Genomic DNA, 21,616 nt, shown 5'->3' with positions numbered 1-21,616 from the left:
TAGAGGGACAGTGGAGGGCGGGGGATGGGGACGACGGACGAGGCGTTTCTTATTACCCGTACCGGAGGAGTCAGATACGAGGTATAGCGGGGCATCGGATACTGTTCATACGTCTCTCGGTGAGCAAGGGGAGAATCGACGTGTACTACCAGGTCGGTCTGAGGACAAGAGACGTACCACTAGCTGTGTCGTTGTACATGGTGAAGACGGGCGAGAAAGTTATACAAGTTAATCCTAGATTGTGAAATGACAAGTCCGAGTCGTGTTAGGCTGATGGATACGGTTCACCCGTTGCCCAAGAAGGAGGGTATGTTGGGTATCACTAGTTCGTTCGACGCGCCGTTGAATTCGGGAGTCGTCCCGCAGAGAAATGCTCAGCAGATAGCCTTCAGTGTATGACAGTAGCAGTACAAGATTAGAGCAAAATGGGCGGGAACTGGCGCACAAGTTCAGAAGTGGCCAAAGGCCTCTCCAGAGGGAACTGGAGGATGTTGAGAAACAAGCCGCGACGCACACCTTTGGCTTTATTACGCCTTTCGGCTCGGGCCGGATGAACATGGTGGCACTGTCCTACAAAGACACACTCGGGAAACGTGAAGGTCTTTGTATGTAAGGCATGGGTTAGGGAAGACAAAACATAAAAAGCTCAGAAAACTAGAAAAACTTTCCCACTAGCCGATTTGAACGACTGACCTCTTCATAGCTAGGACTGACAAAGCAACCCGATACTAGTGAAGCGCTACTACCGCTGAGCTAAGCGGGAATAGGAGAACATGGGCCCGAACGTATACAATCATTATACTAGAGGCGTCGATCATATCAGAGACCTTTCGTAACTTAGAGTGGTGATTGTAATTGGCCGCGCCTCCTGCGGCAAACCACAATGAAGCTTCCACGTTAGGACACGGCCTGGTAGTCCTCTATCAAAATTCTGCCCGCCTACCCTTATTCCGGTGTCATTGTGGCTCGGCTCAGAGCATATCCACTGGATTCAATGGGCTCGTTTCTCCATGGCTCTAAACTGTAACACGGTTGATCCCTTCCAGAAAAAAGTCGAATGAGTGATGAGGGTCTCCATTGTGGAGAAAAAGCCATCACACTGCGTCACTGATATGATGAGCATACTAGGGTCCATATATACGCGCGTCTACGCCAAGCTACAAGCCGCAGGCTTCACTATTGACCTTGGAATCAGCCGTTGAACATTGACGGTCGCGGTGGTGATAGCTCACGCCCACCATGGCCGACTTTTCTACTACAGAGCTCATTGGTATGGGTATATGTTATTATCCACGTGTGGATGACTTGTCTGATTGGCTAAACCTTACGTGCTTGAGCGTATATAATAGAGCGACATATTGCCGTCGCCACACGTTGTGTTCAAGATGCAGAAAGGACCATTAGTGACGTCGCAAATGGTATATACTATGCCGTCGGACAGAGGCATAGTTCCACACTAATCGTATCTCTTTTCTCGACGATTAGCGAAGACTTCAGGCAAGGAGCTGGGAAGAAAGGTTTTGGACGCAACCAATCAGATCATGCCCGTGATGTCAGCCATCGCCGAGTTACACCCTATCGCAAAGGTCAGGATGCTTGACTTAGATGAGATCTCTCAAGCACGACCAAAATTACAACTGACCGAATGATCGTCATGTTATATAGACTGTCGTAGGCGTCTTCAAGGTTAGCACAGTCTACGAGTCCCGTATGCGCCCCCCTTGACGAAGCTTGAAGAGCATCACGCAATTGGAGACAGACAGGCTGGCGAACGATGTCCGGATCATGGTCGTTCATCATGCCATGGTACCGCTCAATTATTTTGGGTATATTCTGGGTACTCACTTACCACTCCTATAACAGAGTCTCACCATCTTTTCTCTTCGTCACTTGGTGGAGATCAAGGTCTCTGAATCGATCTACGAAGCTTTGCGCGGCCCTCTCACAAGGCTCGAACATAGTATGCACGATTTCGGTAAGTCGAGGATATTAACTCCGTTTATGTTTCTGCTTTACCAGCCAATGATGCTTTTTCTTCAGGGAACTTTGCTGTGTCAGTAGCTCGCACGCTCTCGTGCTACCTAGTCCGTTGACTGATATAAATCCCTCGCAGATGGTACTACGGAGCGAGACGGATAGGTAGACAACCGCTCTCAACATCTAAACTCATGAGCTCATGAATGCTGCCATATATTTTACAACCACTAGTCCGATTCTTCAAAGCTGCCGAGCTTCGCGAACAGCTCCAAACCTACGTGACCAACTTCAGCTCGCACAAGACCGAGATCCACGACATCGTTCGTATTCAGACTGCGGTCACGGTCAACGGCATCCGCTCTCAGATGGACAACTTTGGAGGTAGCTTGGAAAAGATACTGAGTACTTTGGGGGAGGATGGAAAGAGAGAATCGGAAGCGGCTCGTATCATCGAGTCGTACGGCTCCGTCAAGGATGTCATTGAGGTGGGCCTTCACAGTCTCGTCTCCAGCTCATGTGGATGATGACGATCAAAAACTGATGGCGAGTGCCCGATTAGAATGAGACGTGGTTAGGTGAGGTCGCTCATAAACTCGGGGAGAGGGTGAGTCACGGCGCAAAAGCATCGTTGCATGACGGTCTGCACGAGCTGTTAGAGAAGAATATGTTGAGTTAATTCCACTTGTTTTGCGACCAGCCACGGTGGGTTGAACGTATTACGACAGCGACCCTTTCCACCAAAAAATAGAGGGCGTAGAGACTCGCATCACCGCAAGCGTGGAGAGCTCACGAGAAGCTATTATGCGTCAAGTGAAATACCGTGACTTCTCCAAATCTAAGAATGTGTAGTTGATTTTTTCCCCTAGTTGAGTGAAGGCGTCTATGAACTCATCAAAGATGAGGACATCAAGACGGTCTGGGAAGGTAAACTGATTCAGCTAGTTCTCTCTCATTGTAATCATTAACAAACATGTTTTTTCTATAGCAATGGTACGACACGATCGCCCCCAAAAACGGAACGATGTACTAAGTCACTAAGCATTGCCTATAGAAATGGCCAAGCTCTGTCAAGAGTCGCGTCTTTGTTAACGGTATAGACCTGTATTGCCACATCATAACTGGACTAATAATTCTTGTGGGCCTTAGCCATATACGATTATTATCGAGACAAGTTCAGACATCATTTCCGGACGAATGAGAACGTATTTGCGCACGACTTCTGGACCTTCCACATCCTCTCGAGGGTGATCTGTGGGTATCAATACAACTTTCCTTGGTTCCAAACTCATGATGAACAATTTGGTACTCAGATCATTCAGCGATAGGGGACGCCATCGACGCAGATAGTAGCGGATTCATATGTGTCCATGAGGTCAACACATTCATTAAAAAGTGTCCGCCTGGATGGTCTCTTCCAGAATGGATCGCATTGTGCGTGGCATTCCTTCTCCTTTCTACGTAGAAGAGGCTGCTGATATCTTTTTGTAAGAAGTTGGGCTAGAGGATGGGACGACAGCAATATCGGGTAGGTCCATATAATATGACCTCAAGGTAGCTGTTCTTATCATGAAATAGCTACCACAAGAGGATACAAGGACGTCTCTGTGACATCGAACGCACCTACCGTCTGCATTCGCCTACTAAAAGGCCTGTGATAAAGAATTTCGTGAAACTCCTTTCATCTTTTGTCCACGCGATCGTCTCGCGCTATGCGGAAGACAATGACGATGTCTTCGCGAAGATGGTTCGGGACGAGATCTATGCAGAAGATCTCGGCCGTCTACAGTTGGAGTACCGTGAACATGAGGAGGCTCGTCTCGAAAAGGTTCTGAATGAGATGGTGATCGATGACGAACCGTCTGTGATCGCCATCGTCGGCCAGCCTCGCATTGAATTGGTCGGTCCTTGCCAACATTTCACTCGCCCACTGTAGCTGACTCTGGCACAGTCCATCTTGCCTTTCCTATATGTGTGGCTCCCTCGTGTTCATGATCTCGTCCATCGTATGGAAAAGAACGATTTCCCTACAGCCGAAGACGAAGACAGCCTGGACGAACTCGTGACTGCTATGACGTTCGTTATGTATGTGTTCAACGCGAGGATGTTGGACCTTAGTAGGAGCTGGCGTCAGCAGCGTATGAGCGTTTCGGTTCAGATTGAATCCTTCTGTGGTGGGATATTCAGCAACTGGTACGAAGAGGTGCGAATTTACCCACTCTGGATGCGCTGGAAATCCATGAGACACACAGGAAAACTAATCATTGTTCTCTGGTGATGTCAGTCACAGGAACCTGGCAACATATTAGCGAAGCTGTTGATACGCACTGCCGGTGTGGATGACGATAATTGTGAGAGTGATGATGAGTATAAGAGCGACGGACCAGAAACGACGAAAACCGAGGAAACCCATCTGACCGGTGACTTAGATCAGAAGGCGAGTATATCGACGCCTTGATGCTTTACCGTGACTGTGGCACTGATGCATTGCTTCATAGGTGAATCAACTATGGTCGCGCTTGGGAAGGCTGGAGGTTATGATCGAGTCGCTTGCAGCTTCTCCGGGAGGGTCGATGGACACCAGTGCCTCCCGGAATGTTGAAGGTTACAAGCCCAGTGGTCCCGAATCGGCATCGAAGATTCTGGGGTCTTATCTGTAGATTGAGGTGTGGAATAGTTTGCGACACCGATACACGCTCGATACGCGCTCGTCTATTTCGAACAGCTTTTGATAGAAGTATAGATACGTGATTATACAGACTGTCATACAGACTATATACTACTCCTCTGATATACGCTCGAAGAACTGCTTCAACGTGCCCGACAACACCTCTGGTAAAGCCTCCACATTCCGTAGCACCACGTAATACTCGAAGGGGAAGGAGTCCAAGTATCGATGCATCTGTAGCTCCATCTTCCCATCTATCATCTTGTATGCGACCTGGTTCATGGATAGAATGGAATTCTGTACGCCACCTTCCATCTTACCCTTTCCCCCATCGCCTGACGCGGCGACAGCGTTCGAATGAAGCGAGTCGATCACGATGAAGACCACCATGACTCTTTGCTCCTCAGCCTTCCGCAACACCGTCCTGAGCTTCTCGTGGTCCTGACAAATCCCATCCGAGATGATGATTTCTAACTGCCATAAGTCTGCCGCCGACGCCGAGCTATTGGACCGCCTCTGTCTCGCATCCTCCAGCATCTTCAAACTAGCCTCCACGAGGGAAAGCACGTTTGTGGCCTTCTGCTGAAACCCGAAAGCTTGCATGACCTGCATCCCCGCCTGATCCGTGAATGGTCCCTCATCGAACCCATGCAGCACATCCACCGCCTCTCCGAACTTCGCGATGCCCACATCACCGACCTCCAACCTACTGAGCGCCTTCGATACGAGGGCCAACGTCTCGTACGCCAAGTGCACGGAATGCGACTCTGCCATGGACCTGGAATCGTCCAATGCGATCAAGACCTGGTATTCTCGCTGGCTGGGACGAGTACGACGAAGCCAGATCTTGTCCTTTGTGTATTCGCTGGCGATATATGGAATGATCTTCTTCATGTTCAAGCGTTTACCCGTGCGGTAATCACCTTTGAGTCGGGTAGCGAGTGTCGGCTCGAGAATGAGACGGAGTTGTTCGCATAGGGTGTAGGATAGATCGTGGGTGAGGGACTCGTAGAGACGCCAGATGTTCTCCGCTCCGTCTCGGGGTTTGCCTACGGACTGCCAACGGCGCAGTTCAGCTTCGACCTCGTCTTGAGTGATGGGCTCTTCAACATCCACCTCTGCCTGCGCACCAGAGGACTCGTGAAGAGGATCTGTACGTTGCGAGGGGTCTCGTGAATGAATATCCTGACGTGTTAAGGCTGTCTCCACGCTTTCCTGCAAGGCCTCAGTCGTCGACTGAGCATTGAATGTCTGTTCGGGGAGTTGTGGTTGTGAAGGGTCAACCGCTGTGGGCTCGTCGATGTCCATTGCTACGTCATGTTCCTCCTCCTGGGTTTCGTCGTCGACAATGTTCAGATCACTGAGCTTTGCGACCTGATCTGCTCCAGCTGGTCCCAACGCTTGCATGTTCTCATCAGCGTCGTCAGGACGGAGGTACTCCAGCTGAGAGGCATTCGCAACATCTCCAGGGTGAGGTATAGGCTGAGACTGGCTCTCTTCGCGTTCCAAGATGTCATCGAAGCGTTGGCGGATCTCCTTCATTGCATCTCCGAGACTACGAAGTGGGTTGTTTGAAAGGTCCTGGGGCATCGAGTCGTGTGATGCGGGTTTCCCTTGCTGTTTTCCCCCAGTGGAAGCCCCGCTTCCCGTCATGTCAGCATCCTGCACCTCAGTTTCCTGTGAAATATCATCTATTTTGCTGGAGTAACATTCAATCAGCATAAAGTCAGACAGAAAAGGATAATCCATATACGTACCCGTCCTCGTGACCTGTCTCTTGTCCTTTCCCCGCACTCTGCCCCATCGCACCCTGGGATGCGCCAGCTTGGTTCGTAGGAGCGGTGTCGCGGACATTCTCGTTGAAAGACTCCTGTGGCATAGGGTCTCCCGCTAACCCATCTCCAGATTGTACGTCTGGTTGTGCCACCGCCTCCTCCCCACTCTTTTCCTCCTCGGGCTGTTGCGGTTCTTCAACATCCTCTTTCATAGTCGTCTGCTCATCTTCTTCCCCTCCCTCATCCATCGATGCTCGGTCTCCCCCAAGGGCCTGTTCTGCGTCCGATTCCCCATCCATGTCGTCGAGCCTCTCTGGATGCTCGTTGTCTTCATCCATCAGCTCATCCTCTTCTGAACCACCCTCCTCCTGGACGTCTTCCCCAGTTCCGAGATCCAGATCTTCAGGCAGCTCCAAGGTATTGGCATCTTGCACGTAATCGTCGACGGGTGCACCAGTGGCATTCGGATCCTCAACACCCGCATCGTCTTCTGGACTCTCATCAGGTGAAGGCTCCTCCTCTGCTTCGCCGTCCTTGCCTTCTGGCTGCGCTTCCTCCTTCCCACTCTTCGAGTCCTTTCGGTCATCCGGCTTCTGTCCCTCCTTCGCCACCAGTTCAGAGTCGCCGCCCTTCTCTTCCGACCGATCTTGATTCGTCTTCCCATCATCACCACTCTCCGGACCCTTCTCATCTCCCCAGAGCTTCTCATCGACCGCGTTCGGATCTGAACTATCGACATCTCCAAGCTGTTCGTCTGGACCTTCTCCCTCTTCATCTGACTTCTCGCCCTCGTCTCCTTGTGAGCTATCGTCCGGAACATCCTCCATCTCACCCTCAAAGTCATCGCCCATCTCAATAGCGTTATCGTCGTCATCGTCTTGTTTGTTCTTCTCTTTATTCTCCGCTTGATCCTCACCTTTCAATCCTTCCACTTGACTCTCGTCTTCGATCTCCTTGCTAACGTTCTCCGCACCATCGCCTTCTCCAAGCCCCACTCCACCCATGGCCTCGCCACCGTCCTTCCCCTCTCCCGTTTCTTCCGCATCCGGAGGTTTGCAGAACCCTTGGGTCGCGATCGTGTGGATTATTGTACAGATCACATAGAGTAACTTGAAGAGGCTTCCAGTCCAGCAAATGTGCGCGGTGACATGTTCTTCTACCAGGGTGAGATACCGGTCGACGAAAGGCAAGAAACGGAGGATGTTATCGTTTAAGACGTTGGAAGAAACGTTGGCAGCTGAAGTCAGGATTGAGTTGAGTTTCTTGGTCAGAGAATCCACCTGGAGAGATACGGAGAACTCCCCCAGCAGGCGCGAGGTGAGCTTGGCGTAGCCGTCATCGTCTTCGGTTCCGCTCGCTTCTGACGGAAGCTTGGAGAGAAGAGACTGAACGATGACCAGGGTCGCGTCGATGACATGGTCGCCATCAAGATGCGGATGCTCCTGATCACCCGTGACGATGTTAGGTGCCGTTATTGGGACAGACTCAATCCACGTTAACAAAGGGCTGAGGATGAAGGAAATGTGTTCCTCGCGTTCCGTCCAGCTGCGCAAAGATCTGGCCATATCCTCGATGTAGAGGATTGTAGATGAGAGTACATCGTATTCGTCTGAATAGAAGAGTGATCAGTGGCGAGAAGTTCGGATAGTAAGAACACAACAAACCTCTTAGAAGGACGGAAGTAGAGCTAAGTCTTATTCCATCCACAACGCTTGTCACAAGTGTGCGATGGCTGTCTGCAGAGTGAGCCCAAGAACGAGCCTCTTCAAGGAGTGGAGGGGGCACAGAATAGCCAGAGCGTAGATTGTCGAAGAGTTCGAGTTGCTCCACAGTTTCAGACGCGGCCTTTGCGAGTTTGCAAATGGTATTTTTGATGTGGGTTGCCGCAGTCAGAACATGATGACCACTCGAAACCGCGACGCCGCCCTCTGCTAGCATGTGAAGGCGACGTGCTGAGTTCTTGACAGAGGAATACTGATCGAGAGCACGAGATAAACTGTCGGGAATATCAGCGTACTGAGGATCTCAAATATAATGCCACAACTTACTGAGTCCTTGACGTCAAAGCCTGGGAAAATCCCGATTCGAGCAACATGACTCCTCTGTGAAGCTCCCGAGTGGGCAGATCTGAGTGATGATTGGAGAGAGCGGCCCTAAGATCGGGAAGAAGACCACAGAGACGCTCGAAGTACCGCTCTGCTCTTTCCACGTCTGCGGTGATGTGTGCCGATGCGCATACTATGGGCTGTTCCCGGAGCCATCGTCGCTTCGTCTGAAGCTCCAGAACGTCGGGCTTGACGTTCGTCGCGAACCCTATTCGCTTCAGCTCTTTCAGAAGGTCACTCCATGCCTTCCGCTTCCTTACGAGTACGGTCTTCAGATACTTTTCCTTCCGCTCCTTCGAATATTCAGACGGGGCGGTGAGAGACGACAAGTTCTTCGCCGTGGAAATGACCTCACTTGCCAAAGCTTCGACGCTGTGGGGTTGTCGAGAGTGGAGGAAGGTCTCGACTTGGGTGGATACTAGGGTGTCGTAGCGCGAATACGTGCGAGGGAGGTCTTGGAGATGCGCTGGAAGTGCACTGTACGGATAGCGCGTGGGAAAGATGGGGGCCTCTGGTACGTTGTGGCGTACAGAAGAATCGGGTTGCAGTGAAAAATGTGGAGTGGCGTCGGGCTCGGATGCTTTCTCTGACAGCAGCATGCCATTGATCGGCTGCCGGAGGATATCGCGGAACTTTCGAATGTTCTTGTACAGTTGGTGATGTGTGCGTTGTGCGCTGGCCTTCAAGGCTTGAACGTTGATGTCTTTCCAACTCGCGAGCTTGATAAACCCGGCAACCTCCTTCTCTAGCGCGCTCCGTTGAGCTACGAAGTCCTTTGTGATTTTCGGAAGGTACTGGATGTAGTATGCGTGGGTTGAGTGGAGAATACGTATTGCGCGTTCCAGAGCATTCCTATGAGAAGAAGATCGAGAGAATGCCGAACGTCGCAGGAAGTCCTCGAAACTCTTTAAGAGCTCCAAACGACGACTGAACTGGCCCATGGGACTTGTCTTGACGAAGTCGTCCAGAAGTGGAACGAGATTATCCAGATACTCTTCCATACCGTCGACGTCCATACCCTCACTGCGTGAAGTGATGTCAAGCAGACCGCGGAGGATGGCATTGTACAACCTGAACCACCACTCTGAAACCCCTTGTGAGAACTCAAGAGCCTGTGTCTCCAATAATCCGCGCCAGCAAGAAAGCTCCAACTTCCTCCACTCAACAATGAGCGAGATCAGCGCAGATCGATGCACCTTAAGGTTGTTGTCGCGGTTCGCGTAGAGCTCCCAGTCTTCGGTTTGGACGAGTAATTGTTCCAGCGTAGCCAGCACCTTAGCTACCGGGCTTTGAAGGCTCAACCGTAGGATCTGATCGCAGCGCTCGGTGAGATGGTGCAGCACCATCTGCTCCGGCCACTCCAGAACCAGCAGCTGGAGTCGAGCTCGTAAAGATTGGAGAACATCGGTTGCTTTCCGAAGCTCTGGGACGTTTGGATCGACGTAGAAGTTGTAGGGCCTGAGGGTTTGTTTGGAGTGGTGGTGCAGACTATGCAAACGGTCGTGGGTGAGAGAAAGTTGATACACTAAACTAATGCGATCTAATGCCTCGGGAAGTGCGTTCAGATATGTGTTTAGGAGGGGCCGGAGCAACGTTATGCGCATGTCAGAACTCGATGGAAGACAATTGGAGTTGACGGTTCGACTTTCGAAAAGTTTTTGATGTAGGTCGTAGAAATGATGGACATGACCTGGACCTATGAACTGTCCAGTGGGGCGATGGTCCCCATCTGCAGGAAGCTCTTTGTCGAAGGCGTCCTCGAAGTTGGGGAAAAGGGAAAGAAACTCTTGCTCTTCCAACTCCGAATCTTGGATTGTATCGTGTTCGAGCCGAGCAGACCGGTACAGTGACTGTGACGCTTTGGTAGCCTCTTCTTCCTTTGAGCGATCAATGAGCCACAAACGAACAGCTTGTTCATAGACGGTTTCGATCCCGGAGATAAGTGAATCAGCTTCTACACCAGCTTGAAGATCCTCTGAAGCGGAAGTAAGCCTCAGGATTAAATGGAGGACAGAGTCTATTCCGGGAAGCTGGACGTCGATGCCCGTGTCTGGGAGTAACAAGGCGGATCTCTGGACCGATAAAGAGGATACCAAGGCAGTCGCCATGGCCGTGGGATGTTGCATTTGGGCGGATGCTTGCGAGTGTCGTACAAGACGAAGGCCGAGACGAAGGTGTAGCAATGCCAACTGCAACGGAGAGCAGATATCTTCGAAATCCTCGTATACAGTGTTCATGCGCTGACTGAAACCTGAGATTGATTCTTGAACGACGTGTTCTCGTGTATCTGCGGAGGAATCACCGGATTGAAGTTGGGCAACGAGAGAATCGATTTTGGAAGGTGATACCACCATGGCCAAGAACTGGTTGACTTCGGTCCAGAACTCTCGAAGGCGACGGGTATCGCGTACTGTGACACGGGTGGACGCACTGTCCTCTGCCTGGTCGCAAACGGCGTGCAACTTTCGTTGAAGCTCCATGATGGTCACGTTCGTTTCACCGCCAGTGGTACGTGATTCGAGACTTCGATGAAGGTTAAGTTCCAGTGATAGCCTCGCTCGTTCTTGGTCCCTAAGCTGCGAAGTGCAGTGGTAAACAGCTCCGGGGTCCAAAGGAGTATCAGGGACATAGAGGTCAACGAAAGCTCGGAATAGCGAGATCCAGCGTTGGCCCGCGTGGAGGAGGCTTGGTGACGATGAATCGAGACTAGATTCTGGGATCATGGTCGATAGACGGGTGAGCGTATCCTTGAACTCGAGGTGGGATGAACCTTGAAGGAGGAGAGGAAGTCCGGCAAGGTCACGAAGTGCCGTAATCCCATCGAGGGGCACCTCACGGATCATATTGTCGAGCTTCGCGGCAACTTCTTTGTCGAACGTGCCTTTAAAGCAATGGCACAGCTACGGATTCCTAGTGAGCCAGTATCTTATGTTCAAAAATGGAGGTTGTTGACATACCATCAACACGCTCTGGCGATATAGAATGGTCAGCGTCTCGACACGGCTCTTGTCTAGTTCGAGTCCAGTCAAAAGGGCGTTTAGATGGCGTGTCAATTGAGGTTCATAGTCGCCGAGCGCCTGCATAGTAACATTGGACCAATCACTGCTCGCTTTATGAGTATAGGATCGTGAGAGAGACGTGTAAGCAAAAGGAGACATACGATTTATCAACGGTTGTTTGAAGCATCGTAGGCTGCAGAATGAGCGATGGGCCGAGCTTCTCATCCACGTCCCATAGCGCCTGAAGCCAAGATTTGTATGCCGACGTGATGGCGGGCACTTCGACTATAAACCTGAATCAGATTTGCTATATAACAACGAGACAGAAAAGACGTACACTTTCGAGCTTGCACGGCCCAGATAGCATGACGATAGGGGACGAACCGACGTAGATCCACCGTAAAATTCTGGCAAGCGAGATCAAGCATTTGCTCGAGAACCTGGAAAGTCGAATAAGCAATCAAGCTTTGATAACAAAAGTGTTAACTTACTTGAACAGCCGTACCGCTTCCGTCATGTAATCGGGGAAGGATGCTGAGTTCTCTGATCAATGAGATCCAGTCGGTCTTGGATGCGAACGTATCAGGCGTCGTTCGGCTGCTCGATGTTTCCAAACGCTATTATTTTGATCAACGTAAGAATCAGGTAAACGAAGGGGACGTATTTAGCTGACTTTCTGTATATCCTGAGCCATGGCTTCCACAACCTCCGGATCTTCCTGCCCGGTGCTGGGAAGCGACTGCAACGCCATCAATGCCAACAACTCTGACCTCAAATCTGATAGGGGTTCAGCTGAATGCAGACGACGGATAAAGCAGGAAACTCACGGTGAGTCTGGCTGGTATTTGACAATGAGCGAGCAAGCTGCCCCAGACGCTCGAAGCTATGGCCTGAAGCCATTTTAGGTGGAAGCAGCATTGAGGACCAGATCTCTGTCAGTCCCAGCCCCGATGAAGGTGTTACCAGGCGTTCCAAAGCTCGTACGGAGTGCTGAAGATTCGTAAACAGGGCAGGTGCATGTTTGAGGGTCTCTGAGAACCACTTCACAATCGTCTGAACGGCTGAGAAGTTGAAAGATGCAGCAACAGATTCTTCCAAGAAACGAGCCAGGGTCGTTGACTTCAATGCCAGTTCAACGACCTACGAGGACCGTATCAGTACATTCGTTTCACCGAGCGTAAAGCTCAAACGCACCGTTCCATCTCCCATCAGTGCACGCTCTTTCAGGACATTCATGGTAACTTGTAAGAGTGCATCGGAAGTCTCGTCGATCTGTTGCGTCGCTTTTCGGACTTCTTCCATGGCTGGAGACTGATGCACGGCACTTTTGCTGCTTTCGGTGGTGTTCAGGGTTTGCTTGCGTGGACTTTGAGAGGTACTTGAACCAGTCATCCTCACGAACAATTCCAATGCCTGCAACAGCGAGTCGTGCGTCGAAGGGACATCGTACTCAGCGTAGAGGCGCTTCACACTCATGTATCTCGACGAAAAATCAAACGGCTGGATATATATTGATCGTTTATTATTTAGTATGTAAAACATGCAGGTGAAGATAGAACGGCTGGCAAATAAATGCGGTTGAGTGTGAATACTGACCTGAACGGAGAGATGATCAAAAGGTACTGGCCATATCTTTTCGGACTGATGTTGATACTCCTCCAACACTTGCCACAAGACGCTCCTCCGGAATGCATTCAGCACAACGTGAATTTGGCCAAAGCCGTTGTTGGGCCCGGTATGAGGCAGGGCGGGAAGAATCCTTGAGAACCTAGCGATGTGAGCAGAGGACGAGGTGGTCAAAGCGAAAGCATGAAGAGTATCTCTCATCCGCGGATGATCCGGCAAAGTTGGTTCGGTAGACAAGCAGGAGACAGAGTCAAAGGTAGCTGACGACGTCGAGTCGTCCTCGACGCTGCGCCCGGAAGGCCAATACGACATGAGACCGAGCGGTGGGAGACTAGATAGAGCTCTGCGTCGGGCATCAAATGCGGCATTAGAAGTACCGGATGTAGCAGCTCCAACTCGGTGCAATGGAAGGCGGTGATAGTCGTGGATGCGGACAAGGTCTTCCGTCGTCCTTTCAGACGACAGACAGACCTCTATTCCGCGGTTGCGCATGGCACGTGAGAGCTCGCCGTATTGGGCGTCAACAGACATGAACAGACGGAAGGAGGGATGAGGCTTGATGATTTCTACCGTCCCGTCCACGTGGCCGCGTTCATTCAGAACGAGTGTTCCACCAGGTTCACAAAGAGAATTGAGGCGATCGAGGACCGATGGGCTGCAAAGGTTAGCACCGTCTAAGAGAAGCCAGTGACCAGACTTGAGGGCTTTGACTAGAGGACCGTCGACCCATTCAAATCGCCCTCCGCCGCTCTGCAAAGTAAGAGACGTAAGTTCGGCCAAAAGATCTGACGCCTCGACTCCCCATGGTCCTCCGACCTGCGCCAGGCCCAACAGAACATCTTTGGCTGCCTGAAGAGCATCATCGGAAGACGAGGATTTCCGTATTCTCTCCACAGAGGCGCCGTAGCCGGAATGCAGGAAAGCTGGACCAGATGGCGACCGTGATATCCGATCCGCCAGGTCGGTAGCTCGCTGCAGGATGTTGTATGACCGTCCCCGTTCGTCGAGCTGTTCGAAGCTTCCAAGAATGTCGGTGGTGTCGCTAGCGCTGTTGATGGAGATTTCATGGAGATGATTTCCTATGAGATTCGCCATAAAGCGAACCAGGCTGGTCTTTCCGCTATTATGAGACCCGGTGAGGATGACGAGCCAACCTTGGGTAAGGGAGACGCCCGTTGTCTCCAAAGCCGCAAGCTGTGATTGTAAAAGTCGTCCAGAACGCGAAGTGGAAGAGTATGCCGTTCGTGGGCACATGAAGGAGCCGATCTGAACGTGTGAGGGGGATGAGAGGGGATACGGAGCCCGCTGGGATAAGTCGTTGGTTAAATCGCTTGATTCGCCGAAGACGTCTTCGAAAATCTTTTGAGCGGTAAGCCGATCATCTGAGGTACGGAAACGGCTCAAGTAGATAGTGCGAAGGTGGTGAACTGGATGAACAGGGCGGTTGTCGGAGGCACGAAGGAGTGCTGCCCAACGAGTAACGTCTCGTAAATTGAATTCCCAGGGTGCACCAACGCGAGCAAAGGACTTCTTCGTCACGATCTCCTCCTCCAGGCGAGCGTTGAAGGCGATCATGGACTGGAGCCAGTGGGGAGGGTAATCGGGGAACATATGCTGACAGATTTGGAGGAGATCGTCAGGAGTAAGGGTCTCCACATAGACCTTCGTAAATCTATTCACGAACGATTTCGGGAGCCCTTTCCTTCCACCTCCCTGCTGAATGGGATTCTGGGCAGCGAAAATGCGGAAATTGGGGTGTCGCGTGAATGAACGCCCTAGTTCCGGCACATAGACGGCCCCACGATGGTCCAAGGCAGCATTGAGGCCTTCGAGAACGGACTGCGGGGCCAGGTTCATCTCGTCAAGTAGTACCCAATGACCCTCCTGCAGTGCTCGCAAAAACTCGGCGTCCTTCCACGCAAATTCGCCCGGACCACCGCCCTCGACCGGTAGATCGGATCCAAACAGGTCGGCCAGATCGGTCTGATCAGATAAATTGACACGACAAAGGTGATAGCCGCAGATGTTGGCGAGAGCTGTGATGAGACTGGTTTTACCCACTCCAGGACTACCTTCGAGTAGAATGGGTTTGGGAACCTGGCATGCCCTCACCACACGTAACGCGTTGTCTTGAGTTGTTGGTGCCTGAAGATTGTACAAATGCTGAACAGCTTCGCGAGGTCCACGAGAAATGGCGAAGGCGCCAAACTGAACAAAGCTAGTCGTGTCGTGTATGGACGCAGGAAAGTCGACGTTAGAAGAGATCGGGGATAGTTCATTGAGCTTTGCGATAGCTTCAGCTTTGACAGTCGCTAGAGCGGTCGAAGAATATGCAGCAAGCGATGGCAGCGACGCAAGACCGTCGAGGCATGTCATACGAGCAGCGTGATGCTAACAAATTACAGGGATCAGAACTGGCGGGCAAGGAAGTCATGGAAAAAGACATACAAAGAGTTCGTTGAGAGGCATTTTCTCAACACCGTGCAGACTGAGTACAGAGTTGGAGAACGCGACCCATGCCTAGAAAGGGATGTGAGAAAAACGACAGTCTATGATCCTTGAAGTCAAACGCACCAAAATATCTCGCAGACCAAGGAGGGCTTTCTCGGAGACCCGGTCACTCAGCCAGGCGCAGAAGTCCAACAAAGGATGCGTAAAAGGCTTGAGATCCTGGTGCTTCCATGAAAGGTCGACGATCTGTACTAGATCGTCGCGGTTGTCCACAGAGGGAACCCAGATCTCTGTGAATCGATTCCGCAGAGCGGGTGAGAGCTCCTTCTTTCCATAGTCACCTCCAGGATTCATCGTGGCCACAAGCTTGAAGCCCTCGTCCGCGGCGACAAAGGACCCATCTGCATCGTCTCCCCCTCGTTCGGCCAGCACGACTGTCCGTGCCGGTTCCAGGACACTGTTCAGTCGTTCGAGGACGGAATCGTCGGCTAATGATATCTCATCGAGGAGGAAGACGTCTCCGCTCCGCATAGCCTCCACCAAGGGCCCATCTCGCCACTCGAAAATAGCCCATAAACCCTGCAGCTTGCGCTTGATGGCCAGCATCTCTTCCGTTTCCATCCCAGACAACTTGCTGAGAGAATCTAGCGAAGAAAGGATGCTATGGACGTCTTCGTCCACTTCTGTTATACCGTGATTCCTGAGCATCGAAACCGCATCCTGGACCGCTTCAGCCTCCAAAGTCGCCCGGTTCCGTACGGGCCGGAGTCCTCCAATGATGTCCGCGGTTTCAGTATTCTGATGACAGTTGACTGGGAAGAGACGTTTGTTCAGCGTGTCTGCATACACCTGACAAACAGAGGTCTTTCCGGAACCAGTCTCTCCCACGAGCAGCACGGGCTCGTTATACTTGAGAGCACGAGCGACGAGGACGAAAAGACGTTGCATAGCTTTGGTCCAGACGAGCGCAGGTGCCGAAGGTAGAGGGAAGCCCAGGATGGCTGCGATGTCGGTCTCAGGGCGATGGAAGTCGTAGAGCGCGGCCTCGTCGATGCGAACCCTCATGACGGACTCAATCACCTCCTTCACCACGACCTTGTCATCTTCACGGCGAGCTCGTTCAGCCAAGAGCATGTATCCGTTCTCCGCCAACTCCTGATAACCGACCGCGTCACGACCAGCCCAACGGAATAGATCTCGCAAGGTCGCGAAACCCTGCTTACTCTCGAAGACACGGCTCGACTGTCTGCGCTTCTGTAGCTCCTGGAAGACGCTGACGATACGCTGACCGTACGACGGAGCAATGCGACATCGTTGACAGAGAATAGTCTCCAACTCGGCCTGTGGTACATCCTCGAAGTGGACCTCAAGGAATCGGTTTCGGAAGGCTCGGGAGAGGACCTTGCGTCCGGCGTAGAGACCAGGAGGATTCTGAGTGGCGAACAGCATGAAATGAGGATGTGGCCGTACGACCTCCTGCGTTTCGGGGATGATGAGTTCGCGATTGTCGTCAAGTAGACGATTGAGGGCCTCGAGGACGTCTGTTGGCGCCAAGTTCAGTTCGTCAAGAACGATCCAGTCGCCGCGTCGTATGGCTTGAACGAGCAGGCCATCCTTGAATACCAGTTTCCCAGTGACGGGGTCTGAGACGTAGGTTCCCAAATATTCCTGGATGTCGGTATGCTCGTGGTTGTTGATGCGGACAAAACGATGACCGGTTCGCTTGGCTAGGTATTCGATAGAACTAGTCTTTCCACTGGAAGTCGGACCTTCGATGAGGACTGGGAAGCGCCGTGTGAGGATGATCCTGGCGAGATCAACGAGCTTCTTCTCGACCGACGGCGTCATGATATAATCATCCACGGCATCGTAAGGAAAAGGACCTCGCTCGAGATAGAATGGCCCTAATTTGACGAATTCCTCCGCCGAACGACCATGCGGCACCGAAGGCTCTCGCGCAAGCAACGAATTCGGGTTACGCACGCCGGCGAGAATATGCTTGCGTGCCAGTGCGGTAACGATCTCCGCGCTCGGTGCATCGAGGACCATTGTGAATGCCATCAAACACCCCTCCCACAACGCCCTTCGAGGACTGTAAGTACCGGCGATATCCGACGCGAAGGTGAGTGCTCGAGCTAACGTCCGCATGCTGAAGTGTGGTTTATGATTGGAACCGTCAGCGAGCTGCCTCGCATTCGATAACTTTTTGACTGTTGTATAGAACTCAGCGACGTCCATGATAGCCGCCTTGTCACCGACAGCAGAAGCACCGAAGTATTGTGTGACGATGCTGAGCAAGGTCTCTGGGTCGGCATCGGGAGGGGGAACGTCGATCTCGGTGAAGCGCGAACGAATGTTTGGAGGAAGGTCCTTCTTGCCAACGTCGGTGGCGGGATTCATACAGGCGAACAGACGGAAATCGGGATGACGAGGGACGGGTTCTAGGGAACCTTGTTCGGTCAAAGTGATAGATGCGGTTGGTCCGTGAAGAACGCCCGACACGGCTTCCAGTGTCTCGGGGCTTGCGAGATTGATTTCGTCGAGGAGTATCCTAGAAGGTGATAATAGTTGTAAGTAAGAAGTTGCGATGAAGAAAGACATCACCAGACTCACCAATCTCCGGAGCGCAAAGCCTTTACCAATGGTCCTTCCACGAAGCTAAATGCGAACTTGCCCTTTCCTTGTACATGCTGTATTCTAAACTGCTCGACCGCTTGCTCAAAAGCGACCCATTTGGTCTCTGATGTCGCCAGAGCAGCGAGCTCCGTCTTCCGACGTTTCCGCGGTAGATCTGAGTCCAACTCGTCCTTTCTGGCCTCAAGTCTGAGGACGGAATAATCAAAACGAGAAAACGAATGACTGAGACACAAGAAAGCACTGACCCTTCCTCGCTCAACTTGGCCTGAATCCTGTCCTTCGCCATCCTAGCACTCTCCACCCACAACCCTACTGCCCTCTTCCACTTCCCTTCCTGCACCGCCTTCCTCACACCCTCCTCAAACTTCGCGTTCTTTTTAGCGCTGAACGTCGCCCTAAACAAATCCAAAAACCTCCCCTGCAACTCTGATCCCGGGATGCGCGCGTCCACAGGCTTGAACCCGCCAAGCAAATCGGAAGACTCGGTCTGTTGCGACAAGTTCAGCGAGATGAGAGGACGGCGGAGCAGAGAGGCCATATGAGTGACAACGCTCGTTTTTCCCGTACCAGTCTCTCCAGTCAAAAGTACGGGCTCGCCCAAGGAGACGGCGGTCGCGATGCGTGACATGAGCATGACTGCCGGACGGTGCATCGCGAAAGGCCGTGTAGTAGGCTGGGCAATCTCCGCCTTCAGCTTCCTCGCTACAAGCCTAACCCTCCCTACTCTGATCCCCGTCGTCCTCCCATTCACGTCCTTCTCCACCTCAAACTCTGGTGGACGCTTGCTCAACACCCAATCCCGCTGTTCCGCAGACAGGCCGAGGTGCTCAGCGATCAAGGCGGCGACAGCATCTGCATGAGCGCGGGCCGCGGCTGTAGTCGTTCCTGCTCCGAAAAAGACGTCTCGCGCCTCAACATACATCTCCTCGCGTACGGTCGGGTTCGGAAAGATAGCTGATAGTTCTGGGAAGCTCGTGCTGGCAGCGTGATCGACATCGAGGTTCATGGAATGATGAGAAGCGGGAAGTAAGTGCGCGACGCGAGTGCAGTATTTTTCGAGATCACGAAGACCAACGCCCGAACCCCCGAGGGCGTTGATATTGGACCACATGCCGATGAAGCCTCTAGTAGCACCACCCGCGAGTCTCGGAAACTTGGCGTCCAGGATAGTGTAGAGTTCGTCTGAGGTAGGTAGCGGGACGATGACTTCATGCAGCTTGTGCGCTCCGAAGAACGAGGGTTTCGGGAAGGTGCTGTTTCCGGCTGTGGCCAATGACCGAGTAGCGAAGATAGCGAAACCTTCCGCCGCAACGACCATACCGCGACTGGGAACGTCCATTCGTGCCCGTCCACCGATCCACTGATCATCCAGCGATTCAACGAGAGGTTTGATGGTCCCCAACACTTCGTTGCTCCCTCTGTCAATGTCGGCAAATACGACCCAGCGTCCCTCCCTCATAGCACGAACAAGGATGCCCTCTTTCCATTCGAAGGTGCCCGGGGAAGTCGAGGAAGATACATACGATCCGAGGAGAGAACGGGGATCCAATGACGTGTCGGCGAGTGGGATGGTAATGATCTGATTTTTGATGCCTGGGTGGAGAAGAGATGCGAGGTGGGACAATAAGAGTGATTTGCCAGCTGAAGGTGCCGAAGTCAGGAGAGTGGGGAGTCGTAAAGAAAGACGAAGTGTTATGTTTCTCAGAGCATCGACAGTGGTAGGGGTAGGGATGATTAGGGGAGACTCGGAAGTCGATGATACAATACTTTTGCGGAACATGAGCACGCCATGCACATTGGCGATGTACGGGCTTAGAGGAGGGATTATTAGTCCCCAACTGCAAGAACGTTTATGGAAAAAGCGTACCTCAGGTCCGAGGACTGAATGGGAGAGTTTTTGTTGTCGCCATAGAAGCTGTCTGCATCAGAGTCTATCGCTATTCGAGCTTCACCAATACGTTTCGCTTCCATGATGGGAAGAATCCAGCCGTCCATATTACGCGTTGTTCCGTCTAACTGCTCCTCATATAGCACCGGACAATCCACCAACTCTTCAGAGCCAATAACCTCTTTCTCTAATTTTTCCCTGTCAGCTTCGCCCATACCGCTTTGGATGGCATAGCACCGAACCGCCAGGTAGCGAGCTCCGGAATCAGGATGAGGAGGCGAGATGAGGTGAGAAAGTGGTTCAAGTGACCAATGACGATGGTGGGGAAGTTCGCGGTTGGTCTGGAGTAGTCGATAGTATGCGAGGAGAACTCGGTGCAGTCGAGAGACATTGATAGGTTCCGATGACGGCACCGCCAACAACGATTTTAACGGACCGTCTTGCGAGACGAATCGATTGAGATATTCGGACAGAACACTATCGAACTTGTCAGCTCAGAAGGACCGAATGGCCTTTAAATTTACGTACGGAAACAGTTCTTCGTGGGGCTGAACCAAGAGGCAGAGCGCCACAAATTTGTCTTCGAGATAGTTATCGTCATGTAACCAGCGCGCGGTCAGGTCGAGAAGGATGGGTCGAAATTTGGAGGCGACGGCTAGGGAAAGAGATGGGACAAGCAGAAGTCGCGAGAGGCAGTTTAAAGCGTCGAGGTTAGAGGAACACGATTGAAGCAGGGGACGGTAGGGGGATTCTAGAGGTAGAAAAGCGACCAAAGCTAAGACTTGTCGATGTATGTTTAGCGTCAAGGGATCACGTTGGAACCAGGAGGCGTTCATGGCACACAACGTCTATTATATAGTTGTAGAGTGCTTTTTAGAGGTGACGAAGAGTGTGCTTTCGATACCCTGCCGAAACCAGTGATAAACTTAAGTATCAACGATAGAGTCGATGTCAGATACAGAACATAAGTAAACGTACCGTTCGATGATAGGAACAAAGAGAATGTAAGTCCTTTCGTCGTCTTCCTCTTGCTGCCTCGTAAGTCGTGAACTGAATGCGGTGGAGGAACAGAAAATCTCGTCCGTCTGGCTCAGCGGAGTTTGCCGAGAACAAGAGAGCGCCACCGCCACAACCATGTCTGCTTACGGCAGTTGCCGCTCACACAACTTTTTCCGGTCTCCGAAGCTTGGTTGCTTCGAACAACACAACGGCGAAAGCGTGTGGCTCGAAATGCTTTCTCTTTCTCTCGAATTCAGTATCGTCCGCGATTCTTAAGCTTGGTACAGTGCTCATATCCCTTTGTGTTTCTTTGCATTGTGGTGTTCAACGCTTTGCAAGGAAGGCTGATCACCCTGGCAGTACTACTTGTTTTTGATACAATTTTGCTCATCCTCTTGAGATGAAGGTCTTCCAGCTGCTATGTCAATATCACCCTCGGTAGCATATAAATTGGCTCTCCCAACCTCAACAATAGGATTGAGTGATGATACTAC

At 51.9% G+C, this 21,616-nt stretch overlaps 2 protein-coding genes and 1 non-coding gene across 3 annotated transcripts; 1 reads left to right on the top strand and 2 right to left on the bottom strand.

The window, feature by feature from the left end:
* Window positions 1-665: 665 nt before the first annotated feature.
* Window positions 666-763, bottom strand: STEHIDRAFT_t163. Its single transcript has one exon. It is a non-coding gene; the product is annotated as a tRNA-Thr (tRNA).
* A 476-nt stretch (window positions 764-1,239) lies between these two features.
* On the top strand, window positions 1,240-4,432 carry STEHIDRAFT_139649 (uncharacterized protein; the record flags this gene model as incomplete). The annotated part of the gene is made up of 19 exons (XM_007304642.1): window positions 1,240-1,276; window positions 1,350-1,418; window positions 1,486-1,586; window positions 1,666-1,679; window positions 1,731-1,806; window positions 1,864-1,975; window positions 2,041-2,053; window positions 2,114-2,139; window positions 2,209-2,462; window positions 2,537-2,581; window positions 2,844-2,901; window positions 2,963-2,967; window positions 3,029-3,068; window positions 3,124-3,228; window positions 3,288-3,408; window positions 3,467-3,502; window positions 3,553-3,874; window positions 3,911-4,177; window positions 4,265-4,432. 19 exons carry the CDS (start codon window positions 1,240-1,242, stop codon window positions 4,430-4,432), a joined length of 1,869 nt encoding a protein of 622 aa, XP_007304704.1.
* A 321-nt stretch (window positions 4,433-4,753) lies between these two features.
* Window positions 4,754-20,959, bottom strand: STEHIDRAFT_168825 (midasin; the record flags this gene model as incomplete). The annotated part of the gene is made up of 18 exons (XM_007304641.1): window positions 4,754-6,341; window positions 6,400-8,026; window positions 8,082-8,413; window positions 8,466-11,422; window positions 11,480-11,624; window positions 11,683-11,806; window positions 11,859-11,961; window positions 12,013-12,138; window positions 12,195-12,298; window positions 12,349-12,661; window positions 12,716-13,021; window positions 13,118-15,538; window positions 15,596-15,667; window positions 15,722-18,149; window positions 18,212-18,421; window positions 18,481-20,046; window positions 20,103-20,600; window positions 20,652-20,959. The coding sequence occupies 18 exons, from the start codon at window positions 20,957-20,959 to the stop codon at window positions 4,754-4,756; spliced, it is 15,228 nt and encodes a 5,075-aa protein (XP_007304703.1).
* Between the last annotated feature and the right edge of the window lie 657 nt (window positions 20,960-21,616).

Source organism: Stereum hirsutum (genome assembly GCF_000264905.1).
Source record: "Stereum hirsutum FP-91666 SS1 unplaced genomic scaffold STEHIscaffold_8, whole genome shotgun sequence".
NCBI lineage: Eukaryota > Fungi > Basidiomycota > Agaricomycetes > Russulales > Stereaceae > Stereum > Stereum hirsutum.
This window is presented reverse-complemented; position numbering and strand designations above follow the sequence as displayed.